At 44.0% G+C, this 24,683-nt stretch overlaps 1 protein-coding gene across 1 annotated transcript in view; it reads left to right on the forward strand.

Moving 5' to 3' along the window:
• The window catches only part of LOC140453953 (dynein axonemal heavy chain 8-like), a 1,210,036-nt gene that overhangs the window by 81,760 nt on the left and 1,103,593 nt on the right, over positions 1-24,683 (forward strand). The window contains exon 8 of the mRNA XM_072548830.1: positions 24,047-24,207. Coding sequence (XP_072404931.1) covers positions 24,047-24,207 — 161 coding nt within the window. The remainder of the gene's footprint in view (positions 1-24,046; positions 24,208-24,683) is intronic.

Raw genomic sequence — 24,683 nt, forward strand, 5'->3', positions numbered from 1 at the left:
TAACCTTGATTTTTTTTGGAAAGCCTCTTTTTGATGTGGATTTTGGCAGCATCTTTGCAATTTCTGGAGGAGTGCCCTGAAGGTTTCAGTCCTACTTTTTAAAATTCATTCATGAGATGAGGGTGTTGCTGGTTGGGCCATTCTTAATTGCCAAGAGAGCAGTTAAGAGTCAACAACATTGCTGTGGGTCTGGAATCACAAGTCGTCCAGACCGGGTAAGGATGGCAGTTTCCTTCCCTAAAGGGTGTTAGTGAACCAGTTGAGTTTTTCCAACAATCACCAGTGGATTCATGGTGTCACCAAGTTGGTCCCTTTTTTTAAAAGCTATTCCTTTTCTCAAGGATACTGTGTCCTTGGTCTTTTTCAGAGGGGTCATAAATCAGCTTCCAACTCCGAGGTGACTAGTTTGGTACAGAGATAAAAAAAAAAGATATTGATAGGCCTTTTGTTCATATGTAAAAAGATGAGACTTTAGGCCAAAGTGGTCATGTTTTAGAATGTATAATGAAAGAAGAGTGGTCAGCTCTATGGCTGAGTAGTTCAGTCCAGAACTAGTTGGGAGTTCAACAGTGAGCTGTGTGGAAAAGGCTCTCTCTCTCTCTCCTTTTGCCCTTCTAACTTCCGCCTGCAAGCATTTGTTACGTATTTACTATTTTTAAGGGGGTTTGCTAATTGGGACTGTTGTGTATATTCGGAACAACATAATTAAGTCTCGTTTGGATAAACTGAATTCTGTAGGGTTTCTTTGTTCAGTTCTTTGTGTTTAATTGTGTAATTTTGTGAATAAATTCTTGTCTGTTTTAAAACCTGGTAGTCAACCTAGCTAACTTACTCTGTGTATTGTTCACTGTACACTTCCCAAAACAAATTGCAAAGTTATGTTCTGAGCTGCCTACTTAAAAATGTCTTGAGTGGTCTGACCTAGTACATAACAAATTGGAGGCTTGTCTGGGATTTTAAATAGTGAATACAAGGTGCTGGTGTCTTTATTTCAGATGTTGGTTTGGTTGGTTATACAAAGCTTGGGATAGTAATGGGTCTTTTAATTGCTAAAAGGTTATTGGAAATGGATGCTGTGACTTTGGAAGTTTTGCAAAAGGTGAATAAGACCAAGCTACCGGAATTAGCGGAGAAACTGGGATTGGACCTGCTGCTTCTGTGAGGAAAGAGAGATAATTACAGCAGTACCTCAGCATTTAAACTTGCTGGAGAGACCATCAGAATCCATAGAGATGTCAAGAACTCAATTGCAAATGAAGCAGCTTGAGTTGGAGGCGAGAGATAAGGAAAGGTCAGCAGAAATGAAACAGTTAGAGTTACGATTAAAAGCAGAAGAGAGGGAAAAAGAGAGAGCAGCAGAAGAGAGGGAAAAAGAGAGAGCAGCAGAACAGAGAGAAAACAGAGCATTTGAACTTCAGAAATTCACCCTTAAAAAGGAAAGTCAGCTTAACAGGCTGGAGATAAAGGCTGAAAGTAACCTTAGTGAGGAAGAAAGTGAGGTTGATCAAGTCCCTGGTAGTCAGAAGCCTAGTGAAAAACTGTTAAAGTATGTTCAGGCATTGCCTAAGTTTGATGAGAAGGATGTGGAAGCCTTTTTCATCTCATTTGAAAAGGTGGCAAAAAATGCAGTGGTCAATGGTGTTTTGATTAGATTACTTACAGTGTGGAAACTGGCCCTTTGGCCCAACCAGTCCACACCGACCCTCCGAAGGGTAACCCACCCAGACCCATTCCCCTACACCTAACACTACGGGCAATTTAGCATGGCCAGTTCACCTAACCTGCACATTTTTGGACTGTGGGAGGAAACCAGAGCGCCCGGAGGAAACCCACACAGACGGAGAGAATGTGCAAACTCCACACAGACAGTTGCCTGAGGTGGGAATTGAACCTGGGTCTCTGGTGCTGTGAGGCAGCAGTGCTAACCACTGTGCCACTGTTTGTTGATCCAAACGAGACTTGTAGGTAAGGCTAATGAGGTATTCGCATCCTTATCCTACTTGGACAATGGGGAAATAGCCAGAGACTTTTTCCCCAGGGCAGGATTGACTGGTACGAGAAGTCATGGTTTGAAGATTTTAGGAGGAAGGTATAAAGGAGTCGCCAGAGGTAGGTTTTTTACACAGAGAGTTGTGAATGCATGGAATGTGTTACCAGCAATGGTGGTGGAAGCCGACTAACTGGGGACATTTAAGCGACTGCTGGACATGCACATGGATAGCAGTGAGTTGAGGGGTGCATAGGTTAAGTTACTATATTTTACATTAGGATTGAATCTCAGTACAGCATTGTGGGCCAAAGGGCCTGTTATGGCTGTACTTTTCTCTGTTCTATGTTCAAAGTGAGTTACAGTGACTGGAGCTCACCCATAGTCATGATGCCAAAGTCAGTTGGTACCTTACGGTTATGTATGGAGAATCACAAAGTCAATGCTGTTACAAAGACTGATGCATATCCATTTCCATGGTTGGAACACTGTGTCGATAAAGTGGGACAAGCAACTTACTTTTCTAAGTTGGACTTGCTCAGAGGCTACTGGCAAGTACCTCTGTCAGAAAGAGCAAAAGCGATTTTACTTTTGTAACGCCACATGGACTATATCAGTTCAAAGTCATGCCATTTAGTATGAAAACCGTTCCAGCCACATTTCAGAGACTGATTAATAAGGTAATTGCTGGGTTACCCAATTGTGTTGTTTAATTGATGACTTGTTGATTTTTAATTCACTCGTGGAAGGAACATGTACAGCCTTTAACGGATTTGTTCGATCGACTTCGGAAGGCAGGCTGGATGGTAAACCTAGCTAAAAGTGAATTTGCCAAAGCCCAAGTCACATCCTAAAACATGTTATTGCATATGGACAAATGACCTCATGGGATGCAAAAACGAAAGTAATTGGGGAATTTCACACATCGTCGATGAAAGAAGTAGCATGACGGTTCCTGGGATTGAGTGGATTTTCTGGAATGTTTTTGCCAAACTTTAGCAGTATGGCTGTTCCACTCACCGAATTATTCAAAAAGGGCAAGAAGTTTCAGTGGACAGCCGACCTTCAAAAGGCATTTGACAGCTTAAAATGTGTGTTAACCACAGCCCTAGTACTAACCACACCGGATTACACAAAGCCTTTCAAGATAGCTATCGATGCCAGTGATGTGGGTGCAGTGCACATGCAGGAGGATGATGAGCGAATAGAAAGACCCATTGGTACTTTTCCAGGAAGTTGAACGTTCATCAAAAGAAATATTCAACAGTGGAGAAAGAGATTTTAAGCTTGGTGTTGACATTACAACATTTCAGTGTTTATGTTACCAGTTGATGCATCTGAGACAATTGTATAAACTGATCATAACCGATTGACATTTGTGGAAAAATTTGAGGACAAAAATGCCAGATTGTTTAGATGGAGCATATGGCAGGTTGCAAAAATGTGATTGCCGACACATTATCGAGCCTCAAATAAGATTTGGTGGCGGGTGTGCCATGGACTGAATTCGCACATGGTTGTGCATGGTTGCATGTGTATAATTAGTATAGTTTATAACTGTGCTTTAGGATACTGACCAGTTTGTTTTTGAAGGGTTTTACAAATGAAGCCATCTTTTGATATTGATTTGTTTTTAAAGGGGAAGGTGTTTATCTCAGCCACTCTTTTTTTTTCATTTTATATTAGTCCACTCCTCCCTCTTCCCATTTTAGTCTTCTTTGTTTCAGTGCAAGACACTGGGATTGAAACTTACTTCTCACCCTCCATCTATGTTTTAAATTCAACTATACTGTGATTGTCCCTTCCAAGAGGATCCCTAACTATGAGGTCAATAATTATTCCCATCTTATTACACAGAACCAGAACTAGAATGGCTTGCTCCCTCATAGGTTCTATTACATACTGTTCGAGGAAGTTATTGTGGATGCATTCTATGAACTCCTCCTCAAGGCTGCCTTGACCAGCTTGGTTTGACCAATTAACATATAGATTAAAATCCCCCATGGCATCTGTAGGACCATTTTCACATGCATCAGTTATTTCTTGTTTATCGCTCGCCCCACCATGGTATTATCATTTGGTGGCCTATAGACTGCGCCAATCAGTGACTTTTTCCTCTTACTATTTCTAATTTCCATCCATCTTAATTCAAACTTTTTCTCCATAGAACCTATATCATCTCTACGACTGCCCTGATGTCGTTTTTAAGTATCAGAGCTACACCATCTCCCTTTCCTTCCTGTTTATCCTTCTGAATAGTATGATACACCTGGATATTTAACTCAGTTGTGACCACCTTGCAATCATATCTCTGTAATGATCACTACATTATATCTATTCACGATGATTTGAGCCATCCTTGTTTCGAATGCCAGTGAAGTGTCCTTATGGTAGCTTTTATATCGTCTTTTTGAATCCTAACACTCCCACCAGACGATCCTTTGTTTTTAAACATTCTCACTTTCTCTGTCACCACCTGGTTTCCACTCATCTTAGTGCTGCATTGCTCATTTGCTTCTTGCTTTTTATTTACGATCTTAATTCTCTTTTTCCTTAACCCCTCACCCACTATGTCTAACTCAGCGCCTCCCCTTAGGTTCCCATCCCCCTGCCAAGCTAGTTTAAAGTCCATCCAAAGCAACAAAAGCAGCCAGATCAATCGCACGCGATTTACTTTGTTCTACAGCAGAGAGGTTTGAGGTGTGGATGAATGGTAGTGATAGGAGACCCTCTAGTCAGGGACATAGATAGGTGTTTCTATGACCATGCGCAAGACTCCAAGATGATGTGTTGCCTTCCTGGTGCCTGAAGAAGGACTTATGCCCGAAACGTCGATTCTCCTGCTGAATCAGAGCTGAAAAATGTGTTGCTGGAAAAGCGCAGCAGGTCAGGCAGCATCCAAGGAGCAGGAGAATCGACGTTTCGGGCATAAGCCCTTCAGGAATGAGGAAGGTGTGCCAAGCAGGCTAAGATAAAAGGTAGGGGGGAGGGGCGTTGGGAATGCGATAGGTGGAAGGAGGTTGCGGTGAGGGTGATAGGCCGGAGAGGGGGTGGGGGCGGAGAGGTCAGGAAGAAGTTTGCAGGTCAAGAAGGCGGTGCTGAGTCTGAGGGTTGGGACTGAGATAAGGTGGGGGGGGGGGGGGAGGAGGGAAATGAGGAAGCTGGAGAAATCTGCATTCATCCCTTGTGGTTGGAGGGTTCCTAGGCGGAAGATGAGGCTCTCTTCCTCCAGGCTTCGTGTTGCCATGATCTGGCAATGGAGGAGGCCAAGGGCCTGCATGTCCTTGGCGGAGTGGGAGGGGGAGTTAAAGTGTTCCGCCACGGTTGGTGTGGGTGTGCCAGAGGTGTTCTCTGAAACGTTCCGCAAGTAGGTGGCCTGTCTCCCCAATTTAGAGGAGGCCACATTGGGTGCAGCAGATGCAGTAAATGATGTGTGTGGAGGTGCAGGTGAATTTGTGACGGATATGGAAGGATCCCTTGGGGCCTTGCAAGGAAGTGAGGGGGAAGGTGTGGGCGCAGGTTTTGTATTTCTTGCGGTTGCAGGAGAAGGTGCTGGGAGTGGAGGTTGGGTTGGTGGAGGTTGTGGATATGACAAGGGAGTCGTGGAGGGAGTGGTCTTTCCGGAATGCTGATAGGGGAGGGGAGGGAAATATGTCCTAGATGGTGGGGTCTGTTTGGAGGTGGCAGAAATGATGAAGGATGATACGAAGAGTCTGGAGGTTGGTGGGGTGGTATGTGAGGACCAGTGGTGTTCTGTCCTGGCGGCGATTGGAGGGGCGGGGTTCAAGGGCGGAGGAGCGGGAAGTGCAGGAGATGCGGTGGAGAGCATCATCAAACACGTCTAAGGGGAAATTGCGTTCTTTGTAGAAGGAGGCCCTCTGGGTTGTTCGGTATTGGAACTGGTCCTCCTGGGAGCAGATGTGACAGAGACGAAGGAACTGGGAATATGGGATGGCGTTTTTACAGGGGGCAGGGTGGGAGGAGGTGTAATCTAGGTAGCTGTGGGATTTGGTCGGTTTATAGTAAATGTCCGTGTTGAGTCGGACGCCCGAGATAGAAATGGAGAGGTCTAGGAAGGGGAGGGAGGAGTCTCAGACGGTCCAGGTAAATTTGAGGTCGGGGTGGAAGGTGTTAGTAAAGTGGATGAACTGTTCAACTTCCTCGTGGGAGCACGAGGTAGCACCGATACAGTCATCGATGTAGCGGAGGAAAAGGTCGGGAGTGGTGCCGGTGTAGCTGCGGAAAATGGACTGTTCCATATATCCGACGAAGAGGCAGGCATAGCTGGGGCCCATGCGGGTGGCCATGGCTACTCCTTTGGTTTGGACGAAGTGGGAGGATTGGAAAGAGAAGTTGTTCAGAGTGAGAGCCAGTTCAGCCAGTCGAAGGAGGGTATCAGTGGAAGGGTACTGGTTGATTCGGCGGGAAAGGAAGAAGCGGAGGGCTTTGAGGCCTTCGTGATGGGGGATGGAGGTGTATAGGGACTGGATGTCCATGGTGAAGATACGGCATTGTGGGCCGGGGAAGCAATGGAGGAGGTGGAGGGCGTGGGTGGTGGCCTGAACGTAGGTGGGGAGTTCTTGGACTAAGGGGGACAGGACTGTGTCGAGGTATGCAGAGATGAGTTTGTTGGGGCAGGAGCAGGCTGAGACTATGGATCGGTCGGGGCAGTCAGGTTTGTGGATTTTGGGCAGGAGGTAGGAATGGGCAGTGCGGTGTTGTGGGACTGTGAGGTTGGAGGCGGTGGATGGGAGATCCCCTGAGGTGATGAGTTTATGGGGAGACTACTGTACATTGGGGAGATAGGCCGCCTACTTGCGGAACATTTCAGAGAACACCTCTGGCACACCCGCACCAACCGTGGCGGAACACTTTAACTCCCCCTCCCACTCCACCAAGGACATGCAGGCCCTTGGCCTCCTCCATTGCCAGATCATGGCAACACGAAGCCTGGAGGAAGAGAGCCTCATCTTCCGCCTAGGAACCCTCCAACCACAAGGGATGAATGCAGATTTCTCCAGCTTCCTCATTTCCCTCCCCCCCCCGCCCCCCACCTTATCTCAGTCCCAACCCTCGGACTCAGCACCGCCTTCTTGACCTGCAATCTTCTTCCTGACCTCTCCGCCCCCACCCCCTCTCCGGCCTATCACCCTCACCATAACCTCCTTCCACCTATCGCATTCCCAATGCCCCTCCCCCAAGTCCCTCCTCCCTACCTTTTATCTTAGCCTGCTTGGCGCACCTTCCTCATTCCTGAAGAAGGGCTTATGCCCGAAACATCGATTCTCCTGCTCCTTGGATGCTGCCTGACCTGCTGCGCTTTTCCAGCAACACATTTTTCAGATAGAACTGGTGTAGGAGAGATTCCAGGGCAGAAGGAAGCTGTACCAGAAAGATGGGTTGCACTTCAACTGGAGGGACAGGAATAACCTTGCATGGAGGTTTGCTCGTGCCACTCAAGACATTAAAGCTCATAAGACATAGAAGCAGAAAATAGGCCCCTTGGCCCCTCGAGTTTGAGCGATCATTCAATCATGGCTGATAAGTTTCTCAACTCTATTCTGCTGCTTTCTCTCTGTGATCTTTAATCCCCTCGACAATCATGAACCTGTCTCTGTCTGTCTTAAATATAGTCAATAAACGAATATGTGGCAAGAGGGTGGGAACCAGAGCAGTAGATCAGCATGTGGAATGATTGAGGACAAGGTCGAAGTTAAGTCAAGAAAGTCTAAAATGAAGTCAGGGCCAGGTTAATGAAATGGCGACGCTGGCAGTCTGAAGTGTACTATTTTACTGCAAGGAATATAAAAGGTAAGGCAGATGAACTTATAGCTTGAACTAGTACATGAAACTATGATATTGTAGCCATTATTGAAATTTGGTTGAGAAGGCAGCTCAATGTTCCACGGTTTAGATTTTTCAGGCTTGTTAGAGAGGGATGTGAAAGGGGTAGGGGAATTGCATTACTGATTGAGGAGAATGTCACAGCTCACTAAGAGAGGAAGGCTCACCCAGCAAGGCTGTGTGCGCGGAACTCCGAAATAAGGAAGGTGCAATCACTATGATGGATTATCCCAAACCCTCCCAGTAGCCAGCAGAACAAATATGTAAGCAGGTTATTAAAAGTAAAAACAACAGCTTTATTGTATTGGATGATTTTAACTTTCCAATTTTGACTGTGACTTTCTTTGTGCTGTCGCTTAGATGGGACAGAATTTGTTAGGTGCATCCAAGAAGGTTTCTTGAAACAATATTTAAATCATCCAAATGGGGAAGAGGTCTTATTAGACCTTGTACTGGGGAATGAGCCTGTTAAAAAGATTGACTGCAGATGCTGGAAACCAGATTCTGGATTAGTGGTGCTGGAAAAGCACAGTAGTTCAGGCAGCATCCAAGTAGCTTCGAAATCGACGTTTCGGGCAAAAGCCCTTCATCAGGAATAAAGGCAGTGAGCCTGAAGCGTGGAGAGATAAGCTAGAGGAGGGTGGGGGTGGGGAGAAAGTAGCATAGAGTACAATGGGTGAGTGGGGGAGGAGATGAAGGTCAAGGAGGAGAGGGTGGAGTGGATAGGTGGAAAAGAAGATAGGCAGGTAGGACAAGTCCGGACAAGTCATGGGGACAGTTACTGAGCTGGAAGTTTAGAACTAGGGTGAGGTGGGGGAAGGAGAAATGAGGAAACTGTTGAAGTCCACATTGATGCCCTGGGTTTGAAGTGTTCCGAGGCGGAAGATGAGGCGTTCTTCCTCCAGGTGTCTGGTGGTGAGGGAGCAGTGGTGAAGGAGGCCCAGGACCTCCATGTCCTCGGCAGAGTGGGAGGGGGAGTTGAAATGTTGGGCCACGGGGCGGTGTGGTTGATTGGTGTGGGTGTCCCGGAGATGTTCCCTAGGAGGCGCCCAGTCTCCCCAATGTAGAGGAGACTGCATCAGGAGCAACGGACACAATAAATGATATTAGTGGATGTGCAAGTAAAACTTTGATGGATGTGGAAGGCTCCTTTAGGGCCTTGGATAGAGGTGAGGGAGGAGGTGTGGGCACAGGTTTTACAGTTCCTGCGGTGGCAGGGGAAAGTGCCAGGATTGGAGGGTGGGTTGTTTGGGGGCGTGGACCTGACTAGGTAGTCGCGGAGGGAACGGTCTTTGCGTAAGGCGGAAAGGGGTGGGGAGGGAAATATATCCCTGGTAGTGGGGTCTGTTTGGAGGTGGTGGTAATGTCGGCGGATGATTTGGTTTATGTGAAGGTTGGTAGGGTGGAAGGTGGAAAGTGAGCACCAGGGGCGTTCTGTCCACCCTGACCTTAAATTTACCTGGACCATCTCTGACACCTCCCTCCCCTTCCTGGACCTCTCCATCTCCATTAATGATGACTGACTTGACACTGACATTTTTTACAAACCCACCGACTCCCACAGCTACCTGGATTACACCTCTTTCCACCCTACCTCTTGCAAAAATGCCATCCCGTATTCCCAATTCCTCCGCCTCCGCCGGATCTGCTCCCAGGAAGACCAGTTCCAACACAGAACACACCAGATGGCCTCCTTCTTTAGAGACCGCAATTTCCCTTTCCACGTGGTTAAAGATGCCTTCCAACGCATCTCGTCTACATCCCGCACCTCCGCCCTCAGACCCCACCCCTCCAACCGTAACAAGGACAGAACGCCCCTGGTGCTCACCTTCCACCCTACCAACCTTGGCATAAACCAAATCATCTGCCGACATTTCTGCCACCTCCAAATAGACCCCACTACCAGGGATATATTTCGCTCCCCATCCCTTTCTGTCTTCCGCAAAAACCGTTCCCTCCGCGACTACCTGGTCAGGTCCACGCCCCCAAACAACCCACCCTCCAATCCTGGCACTTTCCCCTGCCACTGCAGGAACTGTAAAACCTGCACCCACACCTCCTCCCTCACCTCTATCCAAGGCCCTAAAGGAGCCTTCCACATCCATCAAAGTTTTACTTGCACATCCACTAATATCAATTATTGTATCCGTTGCTCCCGATGCGGTCTCCTCTACATTGGGGAGACTGGGCGCCTCCTAGCAGAGCGCTTTAGGGAACATCTCCGGGACACCCGCACCAATCAACCACACCGCCCCGTGGCCCAACATTTCAACTCCCCCTCCCATACTGCCGAGGACATGGAGGTCCTGGACCTCTTTCACTGCCGCTCCCTCACCACCAGACGCCTGGAGGAAGAACGCCTCATCTTCCGCCTCGGAACACTTCAACCCCAGGGCATCAATGTGGACTTCAACAGTTTCCTCATTTCCCCTTCCCCCATCTCCCCCTAGTTCTAAACTTCCAGCTCAGTAACTGTCCACATAACTTGTCCGGACTTTTCCTACCTGCCTATCTCCTTTTCCACCTATCCACTCCACCCTCTCCTTCTTGACCTATCACCTTCATCCCCTCCTCCACTCACCCATTGTACTCTATGCTACTTTCTCCCCACCCCCACCCTCCTCTAGCTTATCTCTCCACGCTTCAGGCTCACTGCCTTTATTCCTGATGAAGGGCTTTTGCCCGAAACGTCGATTTCCAAGCTACTTGGATGCTGCCTGAACTGCTGCGCTCTTCCAGTACCACTAATTCAGAATGGGGAATGAGCCTGTCCAGGTGGTCAAAATTTCAGGATCATAATTCTGTAACACTTAAGATAGTCATGGATAAGAATAAGACTGATCCTCGGGTGAACGTGCTACAGTGGGGGATTGCAAATTACAGCAGTGGGGGGCAGCTGCTTGAAAGTAAATTCACATATGACATGTATGTATCTTTTAAAGGCCAATTAATCAGAATTCAGGACCAGGGTGTTGCTGTGGAAATGAAAGAAAAGGAAGGCAAGATTTGGGAACTCTGGATGTCAAGAAATATTGGAAATTTAGTTCAAAAGGAAAAGGAAACGTGTAAGATTTAGGAAACTTACAGAAGACCTGTGAGAAATAGAAAGGAAACAGAAAAGAACTTAAACAAGGAATTACAAAGTCTAAATAAGGCCATGAAATGTCCACAGCAATTAGTGTTAAGGAGAATCCCAAGATAATTTACAACTCTATTCAGAACAAGAGGGTAGCTAGGGAAAGAGTAGGTACACTCACAGGCAAAGGAGGGGATTTTTGGATGGCAGCAGAGAAATTGGTCGAGGTCATTAATGTGTATTCGCTATGTTATTCAAAGGGCTATGATAAGATTAGGGAGAGGTTATTGTTGATATTCTTGGCCATGTTGATATTAAGAAATAAAACATGTTGGGGTCTTGAAAAACATTAAGGTAGGTAAGTCCCTAAAGATGTTTGAGGGTAGGGCATAACTTGGAAGTGTCCGTGTTGGACTGGGGTGGACATAATGAAAAATCACTCAACACCAGGTTATAGTCTAACAGGTTTATTTGGAAATACGAGCTTTCAAAGCACCACTCCTTCATAGGGGAGTAAATGTTGTCTTACTGAAGTAGTTGACAAGGTTCCTCATAGTAGGATAATCCAAAAGATTAATTCACATAGGATCCATGGTGTTTTGCTAAATTTGATATAAAAATCGCTTGGTCACAAAAGATGGTGGTGTGTTTTTCTGGCTGGACCTCTGAAAACAATGGTGTTCTGCCAGGATCAATGTCTGGACCCTTGTCTGTTATATATATAAAAGAATTGGATGAAAATGCAGGTGGTCTGATTAGTAAGTTTGCAGACAATACAAAAGTGTAAACACAACTATCAGCTATAAAATTTTCATTCATTTAATCTGAATGTCCCCTTGCAACTTTCTTTTCCTGTATATGAAGTAATGCCCATCTAATTTAGCAGTAGAATGATCTATAAAGGAGATAGTTAAATAACATAAGTGATATTAACAGAAGATAATGAACTAGAAGGCATAGGTTTAAGCTGAGATGGGAAAGATTTTAAAGGGACCTAAGGGGTAACTTTTTCATGCAAAGGGTGGTGCATGTTTGGAACGAGCTGCCAGAGGAAGTGGTGGAGGCTGGTACAATTACAGCATTTAATAGGCATCTGGATTGGTATATAAATAGGAAGGATTTAGAGGGATTTGGGTCAAGTGCTGGCAAATGGGAGTAGATTGGTTTTGGATATCTGGTCAGCAGAGATGAGTTGGATTGAAGTGTTTGTTTCTGTGCTGTACATCTCTATGACTTTATGACGTGGATAAGGTGGTAAAGAAGATGTCCGGCATGCTTGCCTTCATCAATCAGGGCATGAAGTATAAAAGTTATCAAATCATGTTGTAGCTGTATAAAACTTCAGTTAGTCCACATTTGGAATTTTGTGTCCCGTTGTAGTCAACACAAGACAAGGTACAAAAGAGATTTGCCAGGACTGGAGAGTGTTAGATGTAAGAATGGGTTGGACAAACTTGGATTGTTTTCGTTAGATAATCGGAGGCTGAGGGATGACCTGATAGAAGTACATAAAATCATGAGAGGTATGATTAAGGTGAATAGCTTTCCCCAGGGTAGAAATATTTAGTATTAGGGGTCATTGGTTTAATGTGAGAGGAGAAAGTTTAAAGAAGATAGACAAGGCAATTGTATTACATACAGAGGGTGGTAGGTGCCCGGAATGCACTGCCACAGGAGGTGGTAGAAGCAGGTATGATAGTAACATTTAAGAGGCATTTGTATTAGTATATGATAATGCAAGGAAAGAGGGATACGGACCATATGCAAGCAGATGGGATTACTTTAGAATGGCATCATGGTCAGTACAGGAATGATGGGTCAAAGGGCCTGTTCTTGTTCTGTAATATTCTGGTTTATTTTCTCTTACCTGGACTGAATTAAAAGTGTACTTTCTTTCTTATTGAACTTTACTTTATGAGTTCAGATACCAAACGCTACCACCCATAAATTTCCCTCTGAACCATGGACAAACTGACTAGGAAGAGTTCTGAGGAAGAGTCACTGAACCCAAATGTTTGATTCCAATTTCTTTCCACACATGCTGCAAGACATGCTGAGCAATTTCTGTGTTTGTGACTAGGAAATGTGTTTGCTGTTCCTTCAGTCTCACTGGGTCAAAATCCTGGAACTTCTTCCCTAATGTTAGTATGGGTGTAACTGTACCAAAATGGATTATAATGGTTCAAGAAATCAGTTCACAACTGCCTTCTAAAGCACAACTAGGACAGGCAATATATACTTGCATATCCTGTCCTAGTTGTGTCTGAGGAGATAGTTATGAGTAAATTTAAAAATGCTTATGTTTGGGTTTGTTTGCTGCCACCAAAAGAGCCTTTCATCTTAAACAAGTCATAATTTATTGTTTGACAGAAATCAGATACAGGTTTTATTACTAAGTTGGATATTGTAACTAAGGCTATTGGGAGATAAATGAAAAAAGGTATTCAATCTTAGAGACTTTCTGTCTTTCTCCACCAAAGTTCTTATGTTATCACCAAATTGGGTCGATCTTAATGTAGTTTACAACATTAACCCTTTCAGAACTGTTAACTTATGCAACACATTTCCACAAAATCTGTGTTCTCATATTTTTGAACCACCAGCTCATAGCAAAATGTTTCACTGTCTACCTTAACAAACTGTCATCACATTTTGTACCTCTACCAAATTTCCCATGAATCTCCTTTGTTTAAGAGAACAATGCTAGCTTCCCTGACCTAAATTTGTAGAATTTCCGATCCGTGGAGGCATTTAATAAATGACAGCTATGCTCTTTTGTTGATCCGTAAATTTGTAAAATCCATACCTACAGCAATATATGGCCTAAAGAGATTTTATAAAGATTTAGTATACCTTTCCTGTTGGTACCTCTATTTGTGAAGCCCAAGTTTCCATGTATCTGTCTCTCCTGTCATCTTCAAAGATCTACGCACATGTAGCTCAGATGTCTCTGTCAGTGAAATGCTCTTTACAACTGTGTCATTAAATCTCAGCATTAAATTCCATCAATCATTTGTCTGTTTGTTTTAACTCTTAAATGGGCATTGCATGCAAGACAATTTACCCAACTTCTGCAGCACTCATTGCCCTTCGGAGAGCAGTGGAGTCTGGCATTGCTTGTAGTAAGCCAGACTGAGTAAAGAACAGTAGATTTCCTTAGTGAGAAGGTATTGCTGAACAAAGTAGATTGTCAAAAAATCAGTGATTATTTCAGGGGTCACCGTGGCTGAGACTAATTTGAAATTCAAGATTTATTTATTATTTGATCTGCCTTGTCAATTTTCACTCCATCCATTGCTTCCACATTATCCATTTTTTTGTCATCATGCTATTCCTAGATAAATGCATTTAACAGTACATATTACATGTTATACTCTAGCCTTTTATCCCAAAACATTTAACACATTCTTTGTGCCTTTTAGGACCCCGTTATTTAATAAAATTATACAGTCATAGAGATCTACAACATAGAAAAAGGCCTTACAGTCTTTCGCATCCACCTGGGTTGAAACTAATCACCTAACTATTCAAATCCCATTTTCCAGCACTTAGGCATCGCAAACACACATCCTAAATGTACTTCCTAAATGTTCTGAGGCTTTCTCCCTCGACCACCCTTACAGATGGTGAGTTCCGGATTCCCACGAACCTCTGGGTGAAAAAGATTTTCCTCACTTCTCTGCTAAACCTTCTGCCCTTTACCTTACACATATGCCCCCTGCAATTGATCCCTCCATCCAGGGAAACATTTTTTCCTACATATCCAATTCATGCCCTGTTACAATTATCCATTCACGAGATATGAGCATTGCTGGCTAGGCAAGTGCTTATTGTTCATTCCTTAGAATCATAGAATCTTTACAGTGTGGAAACAGGCCATTTGGCCCTACAAATCCATACTGACCCTCTGAAGAGTAACCCACCCAGACCCATTCTTCTACTACTCTACATTTACCCTAACTAATGCACCTAAGCCACATATCCCTGAACACTATGGGCAAGTTTAACAGCTCACTCACCTAACCTGCACATCTTTGGATTGTGGGAGGAAACCGGAGCACCCGGAGGAAGCCCACACAGACACGGGAAGACTGCAAACTCCACTCTGTCGCCCAAAGCTGGAATTGATCACAGGTCCCAGGCACAGTCATAATCACTGAGCCCTAATTGTCCAGGCAATTAAAAGTCAGCTTTTCTTCTCTAAAGGATATTAGTGAACCAGATGGATCTTTATGGCAATCAGCAGTTGTGACATGAACACCATTAGGGCAGCTTTTTTTTATTCCAGGTTTTATAGTGAATTTCATCAGCAGTGATGGAATTCAATCCCATGTTCTTAGAACATTAAGCTGGTTTTCTGGATTATTTGTTCAGTCACATCACCACATGCCACTATCTCCCTGTGCTTCCCTATTACCTGATTATGATTTACAAAGTAGGAGGACATGATGGCACTGTGATATTATTGCTGCACTTGTAATCCAGAGGCTTAGATAATGTTCCAAGGACCGAGTTTCAAATGGCAGCTGGTGGAATTTGAATTCAATACATTATCTAGAATTAAAAGTCTAATGATGAACAAGAATCGATTGCCATAAAAATCCATCCATTACAGAAAGAAGGAAATGTTGCTATTGTTAACTGGTCTCACCTGGTTTAGGTATAATTCCAGACTACCAACAATGTTATTGACTCATCACTACCTTCTGAATTGGCCTAGCAAGCCACTAAGTTATATTAACTGCTAGAAAGGTCAGGACATACTTCTAGACTAAGCTGAAACAGGTGGTAAAGGAAGCAACAAGAGGCTTCAACAGCCTGCTTGCTGCAAATGAATATTGTTAACAATGACCACCACGCCATGCTTATAAAGATAAAGTCCAGTCATTACATTGAGACTGCCTCATGTCTGGTTGTATTGCATATAATTATGGTAAATGGGATAGATTTTGAACAGGTCTAGCGCCTCAAGAATGGATATCCATGCTGTGGGTCATCAGCAACAGCAGATTATATTCCAATCTCCGATCTGCAACCTCACGATCAATCATACCCCCCATTCTAACATTGCCATCAAGTTGAGGGATCCATCCTGGTCTCATGAAGAATGCAGAGGGGTATGCCATGAGCAGCAAGAGGTATACCTAAATATGCTTTATTAATCAGGTGAAGCTACAAAACAGGACTACTTATATGCCAGGCAACATAAGCAGTAAGTGTTAGAGCTAAGCCATTCTAGAACCAGCAGATCATATCTGAGCTTTGCAGTATTATGCTGTACATCTCTATGACTCTATTGCCACAGATTTTTGAATTTCTACCAAGTTGACTGATTCGCTATTCTCATACTTTCTGCCAATGCCAATCTCATTTTCCTCTTTGCTCTCCTCATCAATCCTGATAATCCTAACTTGCTTTAAATAATTTCCTAAAACGTTTGCTGCATCATGTTTTTGATGTCCCTCATCAACCATGGAGTCTTGACTTTGCTTCCCATACTTTTTCCGCTTTGTTGGAATGTTTCCAGTCTATATCTGAAGTGCCGTTACCTTGAGGGCCATCCATTGTTCTAGTACAGTTTTTCCTGGCAGTTGCTGGTTACATGTTACCCAAATAATGTCCCTTTACATCTCATTAAAATTAAACTTCTCCTAGTTTAGATGTTTACTTCAGATTTTTCCTTACAATGCTGTATTACAGATCAAGACTTCTTGATAGAATGATCACTTTTACTCGTCATTCTCCACAGGCAGTTTGTCCAGTTGGCCCATTTTATTTCCCACCACAAAATCCAGAAATGTTTCAACATATTTGGAATTTCATTTATTAACTTTGCTGATTGGAATCATACCTGTCACATGGGAAGATGGCTGTGATTATTGAACGCCAGTCAGCTCATCTCTGCAGGAGTTCCTCAGCATAGTCACCTCATCCCAACCATCTTCAGCTGTTTCATCAATGACTTTCTCTTCATCATAAGATATGAAGTGGGGATATTCACCGATGATTGCACAATATTCGGCACCATTTATGGTTCCTCTGATACTGAAACAGTCTAGGTTCAAACACAACAAGATCTGGATAATATCCAGGCTTAGGCTGACAAGTGGCAGGTAACATTTGTGCCACATAGATGCCAGGCAATAAGCATCTCCAATAAGAGACACTGTGAACTACCTCCCCTTGACATTCATTGGTGTTACCATCACTGAATCCCCCACTACCAACATCCTTGGTGTTGCCATTGGCCAGAAACCCAACTAGACTCAGCACATTAACACAGTAACCATAAGAACAAGTTAGAGACTCAGAGTACTACAGCGAGTAACTCACCTCCTAACTCCCCGAAGTCTGTTTACCATCTTCAAGGCATGTCAGGAGTGTGATGGAATACAGCCCACTTGCCTGGATGAGTGCAGCTCCAACAACATGCAAGAAGCTTGACACTATCCAGGTAAAAACAGTCTGCCTCATTGGCGTCACATCCCCAAGCATCGACTCCCTCCACCACAGATGCTCAGTAGCTGTAGCATGTAGTATCTACTTCACCAAGTTCACCAAAAATCTTTAGACATCATGCTCCAAACCTATGGCCAATTCTGTCAAGAAGAACAAAGGCATGGGAACCATCTGCAAGTCACCCTCCTAGCCAATCACCATTCTGAGTTGGAATATAGAATCCTTACAGTGGGGAAGCAAGGAGGAGATAAATGGGCAAGGGTTGCACCTTTCGCGATTGCATGGAAAGATGCCATGGAAGTGTTGGAAGTGTTGAGGGTGAAGGAGTGGACTCGGGTGTCTTGAAAGGAACAGCTCTAGTGGAATGCCGACAAGGGAGGGCAAAAAAAATGTTTCTGGTAGAAGGATCCCACTGGAGGTGGTGGAAATGGCATTTTACGATCCTTTGGGTAAGGATTCTAGTGAGGTGGACCCTAGCACTGTTGTGAGAGGGAAGAGAAGAGTGACGGAAAATGAGTGTGAAATGGACAGGACAAGGGTAAGGGCTCTGTCACCCACACTGGTGGGGAATGCTTGGTTGGGGATAAAAGTGGGCATTTCTGAGTCTACCTCCCCTCCCCCCGGTGGAAAGTGGCATCATCAGAACAGATGCAAGGGAGATTGAGAAGCTGGGAGAATGGAGTGCAGTCCTTAAAGAAAAGCGGGTTATGAGAATGTATAGTCCAGATTACCGTGGGAGTCCGTGTGTTTGTAATGAATACTGGTGATCAGCTTATTCACAAATGGAAGGAGAGATGTCAAGGCAAGGAAGAGAAGAGTCAGAGATGGACCAGCTGAAAGTGAGAGCAGGGTGGAAACTAGAAGCAATATTGATAATTTTTTCCAATTGCAATGAAAGAAGGAAGCAACACCAATTATGTAATTGATGTACCAGAGAAAGAGTTATAAACAGGGATTGGAATGGGATTGGAATGGCAATGTCCCACAAACCATCCTAGAGACAGGCATAAGTGGGATTGGAATGGCAATGTCCCACAAACCATCCTAGAGACAGGCATAACTGGGGCTCATGCAGATATTCATGGCTATACCTTTGATCTGAGGAAATTGAGCTGAATTAAAGGAGAAGTTGTGGAGGTGTGGAGGAACGAGGCTAGGCAGTGAGGGGTGGTGGTGAATGGGTACATTTCAGCCCTCTCCATAGGAAATGGGGAGCCCTCTGACCAACCTGATGGGTGGTGGACATGCAGAGGGATAGCACCTCTGTGGTGAAGAGAAGATGGCTGATGCCTGCAAACTGGAAATTTTGCAACTGATGGAAAGCTTCAGAAGAATTGCAGAAATAGGTGGGAAAGAACTAGACATGAGGGAAAAAAAATCAAGAAATAACTTGCATAGAATAGGAACAAGCAGAAACAATGAGTCTGTGCAGCCAGTCCTGTTCATGGATTTTAAGAAGAAGGTAGAAGCCACTGTAGGAAGTTGGGGACTCTGAGGTGGGAGGCTGTGCTGGAGAGATCCCCAGATAATGTGAGGTTTGTGACAGTTGTAGACACAGTAGCTTGCTTCTTATGCTCTTCTGTGTGATATGTCTTCAGTTGTTGTCCTCTGGTCACTGAAGGCAGTGAGGTGATGGGAATTGCTGCACAATGGGATGAGGCTCAGCTCTCATTACAGCTTGAAGAAACATTTCTATCAATAACAGAGTGATGGAGGAAAGACTGCCTCAGAAAGGTGTCCCGAAAGGTGACTGCATCTATTCATCTGCTACTATCAGGTCCATTTGGCTTTCCTGACTGGAGCCCAGGACCTGGATGTGATTCCCACTATATCACAAGTGAGCTGCTAAATTTGGTTCTCCATGTCAGTTGCCAGATTCTGAATGACGAACAACTTATTCTGAAGAGCACAGGATCACAGAGCCCATGATCTGGATGGATCCTCTGGAAGCTCTGTTATCTAATCACACTATATGCCCAGCAGCTGCTGACTGATGGATGATTTTAAAGGCTTGAATGACCAGAAGTCTGTCGTACCTCTCTGACACGTGGTTTTGTATCTGCGATGTGCTTGCATCAGTATTTGAATCAACTGAGGCCTGCATATGTCAAATAAAGGTGCCTTATCTTGTAGATGCTTTATGTTGTAAAAGGATGTTATATTTTGGATGTAGGTTTGCTTGCTTAACTGGAAGGTTCATTTCCAGTTGTTTCATTACCCTACTAGGTGACATCTTCAGTGGGCCTCAGGTGAAGCAATGCTGAAAATTCCTGCTTTCTATTTATATGTTTGGGTTTCTTTGGGTTGGTGATGTCATTTCCTGTGGTGAAGTCACTTCCTGTTCCTTTTCTCAGATGGTGGTACATGGGGTCTAAGTTGATGTGTTTGTTGGTAGAGTTCCGGTTGGAATGCCATACCTCTAGGAATTCTCATGTGTGTCTTTGTTTGGCTTGTCCTAGGATGGATGTCCCAGTTGAAGTGGTGTCCTTCCTCATCTGTATGTGAGGATACTAGTGAGCGAGGGTCATGTATTTTTGTGGTCAGTTGGTGTTCATGTATCCTGGTGGTCAGTTTTCTGCCTGTTTGTCCAGTGTAATGTTTGTTACAGTCCTTACACGTATTTTGTAAATGACGTTAGTTTTGCTCATTGTCTGTATAGGATCTTTCAAGTTCATTAGCTGCTGTTTTAGTGCATTGGTGGGTTTGTGGGCTACCTGATGCCATGGGGTCTGAGTAGTCTGGCAGTCATTTTGGAGATGTTTTTGATGTAGGGGAGAGTGGCTAGGGTTTCTAGACGTGTTTTATCTGCTTGTTTGGGTTTGTTGTTGAGAAATCAGTGGACTGTGTTCATTGGGTACCCATTCTTTTCGAATACACGGAATTGGTGATTTTCCTCTGCTCTGTGTAGTTCCTCTGTGCTGCAATGTGTGTTAGCTCATTGAAATAATGTTCTGATACAGCTTCGTTTGTGGGTGTTGGGATGATTGCTTCTGTAGTTCAATATTTGGTCTGTATGTGTTGCTTTTCTGTAGACGCTGGTTTGAAGTTCCCCATTGGCTGTTCGTTCTACTGTGACATCTAGGAATGACAGTTTGTTGTTGTTTTTCTCCTCTTGAGTGAATTTTATACCAGTAAGGGTATTATTGATGGTCTTGAAGGTTTCCTCTAACTTGTTTCGTTTAGTGATGACAAAGGTGTCATCCACGTACCGGACCCAGAGTTTGGGTTGGATGGTTGGCAGAGCTGTTTGCTGAAGTCTTTGCATTATTGCATCTGCTAAGATCCCATGGGTGTTCCATTAGTTTGTTTGTAAGCAGGTGGGACTTGAACTCAGACCTCCTCGTTCAGAAGTAGGGACATTATCACAGCATCACAAGGGCCCTCACATTGAGTGTTGTGTGTAATGTTGTCTACCCTGGGACAAAGAGCAAAAGCAAACATCAACGAGCCAATGGGCCCAGGACCAGGGGACAATTGCATAACAACAACAGTTTGATTGGCTCCTGCCAAATAACCAAGGCTTGTGTGGGGTCAGAAAAACAGAGAAATATTCAGCTTGCAACACAAAAGCACAAAAAATGCTTATATTTCTGTCCTGTGAGATCAGAAAGTCTCCAAAAAAGCCACTCACTTTTCTCTGCAAATCACTCAGTGAATGAAGAATTAAAACACCTTCAAGGACAGTGTTAGGACAAATTCTCAACAAGCAAATGAAGGACAGCAATTGTACACAAACAAAATTGTCTCATTGACAAAGAATGAAGAAGTATCTAAGGGAAGAATAAGAAAACAACTCAGCAAATCCTGTAATTCAGACTGGTGATGTGAAACAATGTTTCTTTCCCCCTATTTTTTCCTTTTTCCACCTTTTAATGAGCATGTCTTGCCTGTCTTTGAGTGTCGATCTGTTTCTGAATGGAGGAATTTAAAATGGGTAGTGTTAAGATTAGATTATTTACAGTGTGGAAACAGGCCCTTCGGCCCAACAAGTCCACACCGCCCCACCAAAGCGCAACCCACCCATACCCCTAACCTAACACTATGGGCAATTTAGCATGGCCAATTCACCTAGCCTGCAAATCTTTGGACTGTGGGAGGAAACCACACAGACACAAACTCCACACAGTCAGTCGCCTAAGGCAGGAATTGAACCCGGGTCTCCGGCGCTGTGAGGCAGCAGTGCTGACCACTGTGCCACTGTGCTATCCACAAGTTCCAAGAAAAACTAGGAGGCCAAAATGTTAAACAGCAGGAACTTTATTATAGACTAAAGTGTTTCCAACCCAGAATGATTGATGATGTCATAATTAAGTCACTTGGTTAGACACTTGAAATGACAGGCCACCATATTGATACAATACACAATCCCTGCTCCTGTACATCATAAGTTCCTGTAATGAAAACACTCAAAATATTTGCAATCCTATATACAGCATCCAGTAGGTAAGACTCTCTGGAGGACACTGATTCCTCTGTGATCGTTGGCACACCTCAGGCACCTGTTTATTTTTCTCATTGCCTTTAATCCCTAGCTTTGGTGTACTAGGAACATCACCTGTCACTGTCTTTTCCTGACTCTACTGAATGTTCGGAAGTTCACGCATTATCATGGTACTCTCCATGAAGGTATTGTCTCCCTCAGATTCTGCAGTTACTTTTCCGTCCTCAGGGATAGCCAGGTATCTATTTAGCACCATTATTTGTGGATCTTCAATTAATGTTGTCTATAGCATATGTGTTATTAAGAGTTGATCTGTGTGTCTTCTTCATAGTACATTACTCTTGTCTGCATGAGACTGGCACAGCCTTTGTAACAGTGATGCTGATACTGGAAATAACACCATAAAGGCTGCTATCCCATCACCAAGTCACCATATAGTACATGACACTGACCCAGCTGGCACAGAGATTGCTCCTAAAGTGAGCAGAACCTCTGACACTCCTGTTTATATCTGTCAGCCAGGATTCCCTGATTGGATCAGGTCAATGTCCCCAGTCAGGAAACTCATTCTATGAGATACAACTGGGTCTACGTTGTTCCAACCATGACATCCCTTCCCCTTTAAATCTTGGGACATATGACCATTGTTTTTCCTGTAGCTACTTCTGGGGTGCTTTTGTATCAGGGTCCAGTTCCTCCAATTCTGCCTGGGATACTGGCAACGTGTATGAGCTGTAGCCCACCTCTTGTACCCAGAGCATCTTGGCTGAACTGTATTGTGTTCTTCAGGAGGTAATGGCATCGAGGCTGCAACATCTGCTTTGTCCATCTCATCCTCAGAGGCTTCTTTAACACTAGGTTAAGGGGGAGAACTCACAGCTTCTGACAGCCTTGCCTGATGTCCAGAGGGGCCAGCTATATTTTGCTCCTGACCAATTTGCAAACGTTGCATCTTTCATGTTTTTCACATGCTTGTTCAGGATCGCCTCACTTTCCTGCACTTTTTACGTCACAGGACCTCACCTTACATTGTCCATGCTCTTTACCCATTCCAAACTTTGACCCCTGAAGTAAACTACCTCATCTCTTAGATGAGTCTTGTGTCTAGCATTGGCATTCCTGAAGCTTAAAGCCAGAATGAACTTTTCCAGTGGTGGCACCACCTGTGAAATATCTGCCAGTGAGAGATGGCTCAAGGCATCGACATTTGCCACTTTGCCTCCCAGACAGTGTTCAAACTTGTAATTGTATACACTCAGAATAAAAGCCCACCACTTAATTCAATATGAAGTTGAAAACACTGCCCTGTTTTCTTGAACTAGACCTAGCAAGGGTTTGTGATCTATTATTATTACAAATCTACAGTCATAAAGGTGTTGGTGAACTTTATGACACTAAAGGTGACTGCCAAACCTTCCTTCTCTATGTGAATGTATTTGGGGACAGCACGGTGGCTCAGTGGTTAGCACTGCTGCTTCACAACACCAGGGTCCCAGTTTCGATTCCAACCTTGAGTGACTATCTGTGTGGAGTTTTTACATTCTCCCCGTGTCTGCATGGGTTTCCACCCACAGTCCAAAGATGTGCAGGTCAGGTGAATTGGCCATTCTAAATTGCCTGTAGTGTTAGGTGCATTAGTCAGAAGGAAATGGGTCTGGATAGGTCACTCTTCAGAGAGTCGGTGTGGACTGGTTGGGTAGTCTTGGTTCAGCATCAGTGAAGGTCTGGGAAGCATACGCTATCCAGCATTTTTCTCCGCTGAGCCACTGGTGAGACAGCACTACTCCGATACAGTAGGGGGAGGCATTGCATGTCAGCACTGCATCTTGTTTGGGATCATACTGTGCCAGCACCTTAAGCAATGAATGCTGTTAAATCACTCCTTTAACCTCTGGTGTATAACAGACAGATCACATGGACCAATTCTTTTTTATTCCTGCACTACCTTCTTTGTTTCTTCAGTGTCTTGTCAATCGTACGTTAGATGTAAAGGAGATTTTCCAATGACAGAGATTTACAAAACAACGTTTAAAATTTTGAACAACTTTAGTGGAGAAAATAAGGATAAACTGTTTTACAAGCTATAGAAATGTTAACCAGAAGAAATAGAATAAGGGCTGTTGGCAAAACAATCAAAGGAGAGATATGGGGAATGTTTTCAATATCAGAATCATTACCTTAAGGAGTGGAAGCAAGTTGAATGACCTTTCTGTTCTCAATTATTTTGTATTTTATTAAGCTACAAAAACAAGTCTTGAAAAAGCTGTTGTGCTCAAAAGTGAGACGCTTGATCTTACTCAACTGCGTTCATTCGAGCAAGTGAAAGCTGCAACATCAAATCCAGAAATGATTTTACAACTTGAAAATTTACTTTTGACGTGGCACAATCAATTGGAACAGGTTTGTGTTTAATGTTTGAGCATTTGGTTAACATTATTCTCTAAAATAATAAGCTTGACATGATTAGTTTTTAATTTTCCATCATATGTATCATTGAAATACCTGTGTTAAAAAGGGAGTATTGCATGTTGCAATTACAAAACTTGAAAATTCTCCTCCAAGCCACACACATCCTAATTTTCATCAAATCACTGTTTTTTTTTTACTGTTTACTGGATGAAAATCCTTTCATGGACTGAAGGCCTGTGACCAGCAATGTTTTTCAGGGTTTGATGCTGGGTCCAGTGTTGTTTGTCATTTATATAAGCGATTTGGGTGAGCATATAAGAAACCTGGTTAGTAATTTTGTGGATAAGACCAAAATTGGTGGTATGGTGGACAGTGAAGAAGGTTATCTAAGAGTACAATGGAATCTTGTTCATCAGGGCCAATGTGCCGAGGAGTGGCAGATGGAGTTTAATTTAGATAAATGCGAG

The sequence above is a fragment of the Chiloscyllium punctatum genome, chromosome 3 (assembly GCF_047496795.1).
Source record: "Chiloscyllium punctatum isolate Juve2018m chromosome 3, sChiPun1.3, whole genome shotgun sequence".
Taxonomy (NCBI): domain Eukaryota; kingdom Metazoa; phylum Chordata; class Chondrichthyes; order Orectolobiformes; family Hemiscylliidae; genus Chiloscyllium; species Chiloscyllium punctatum.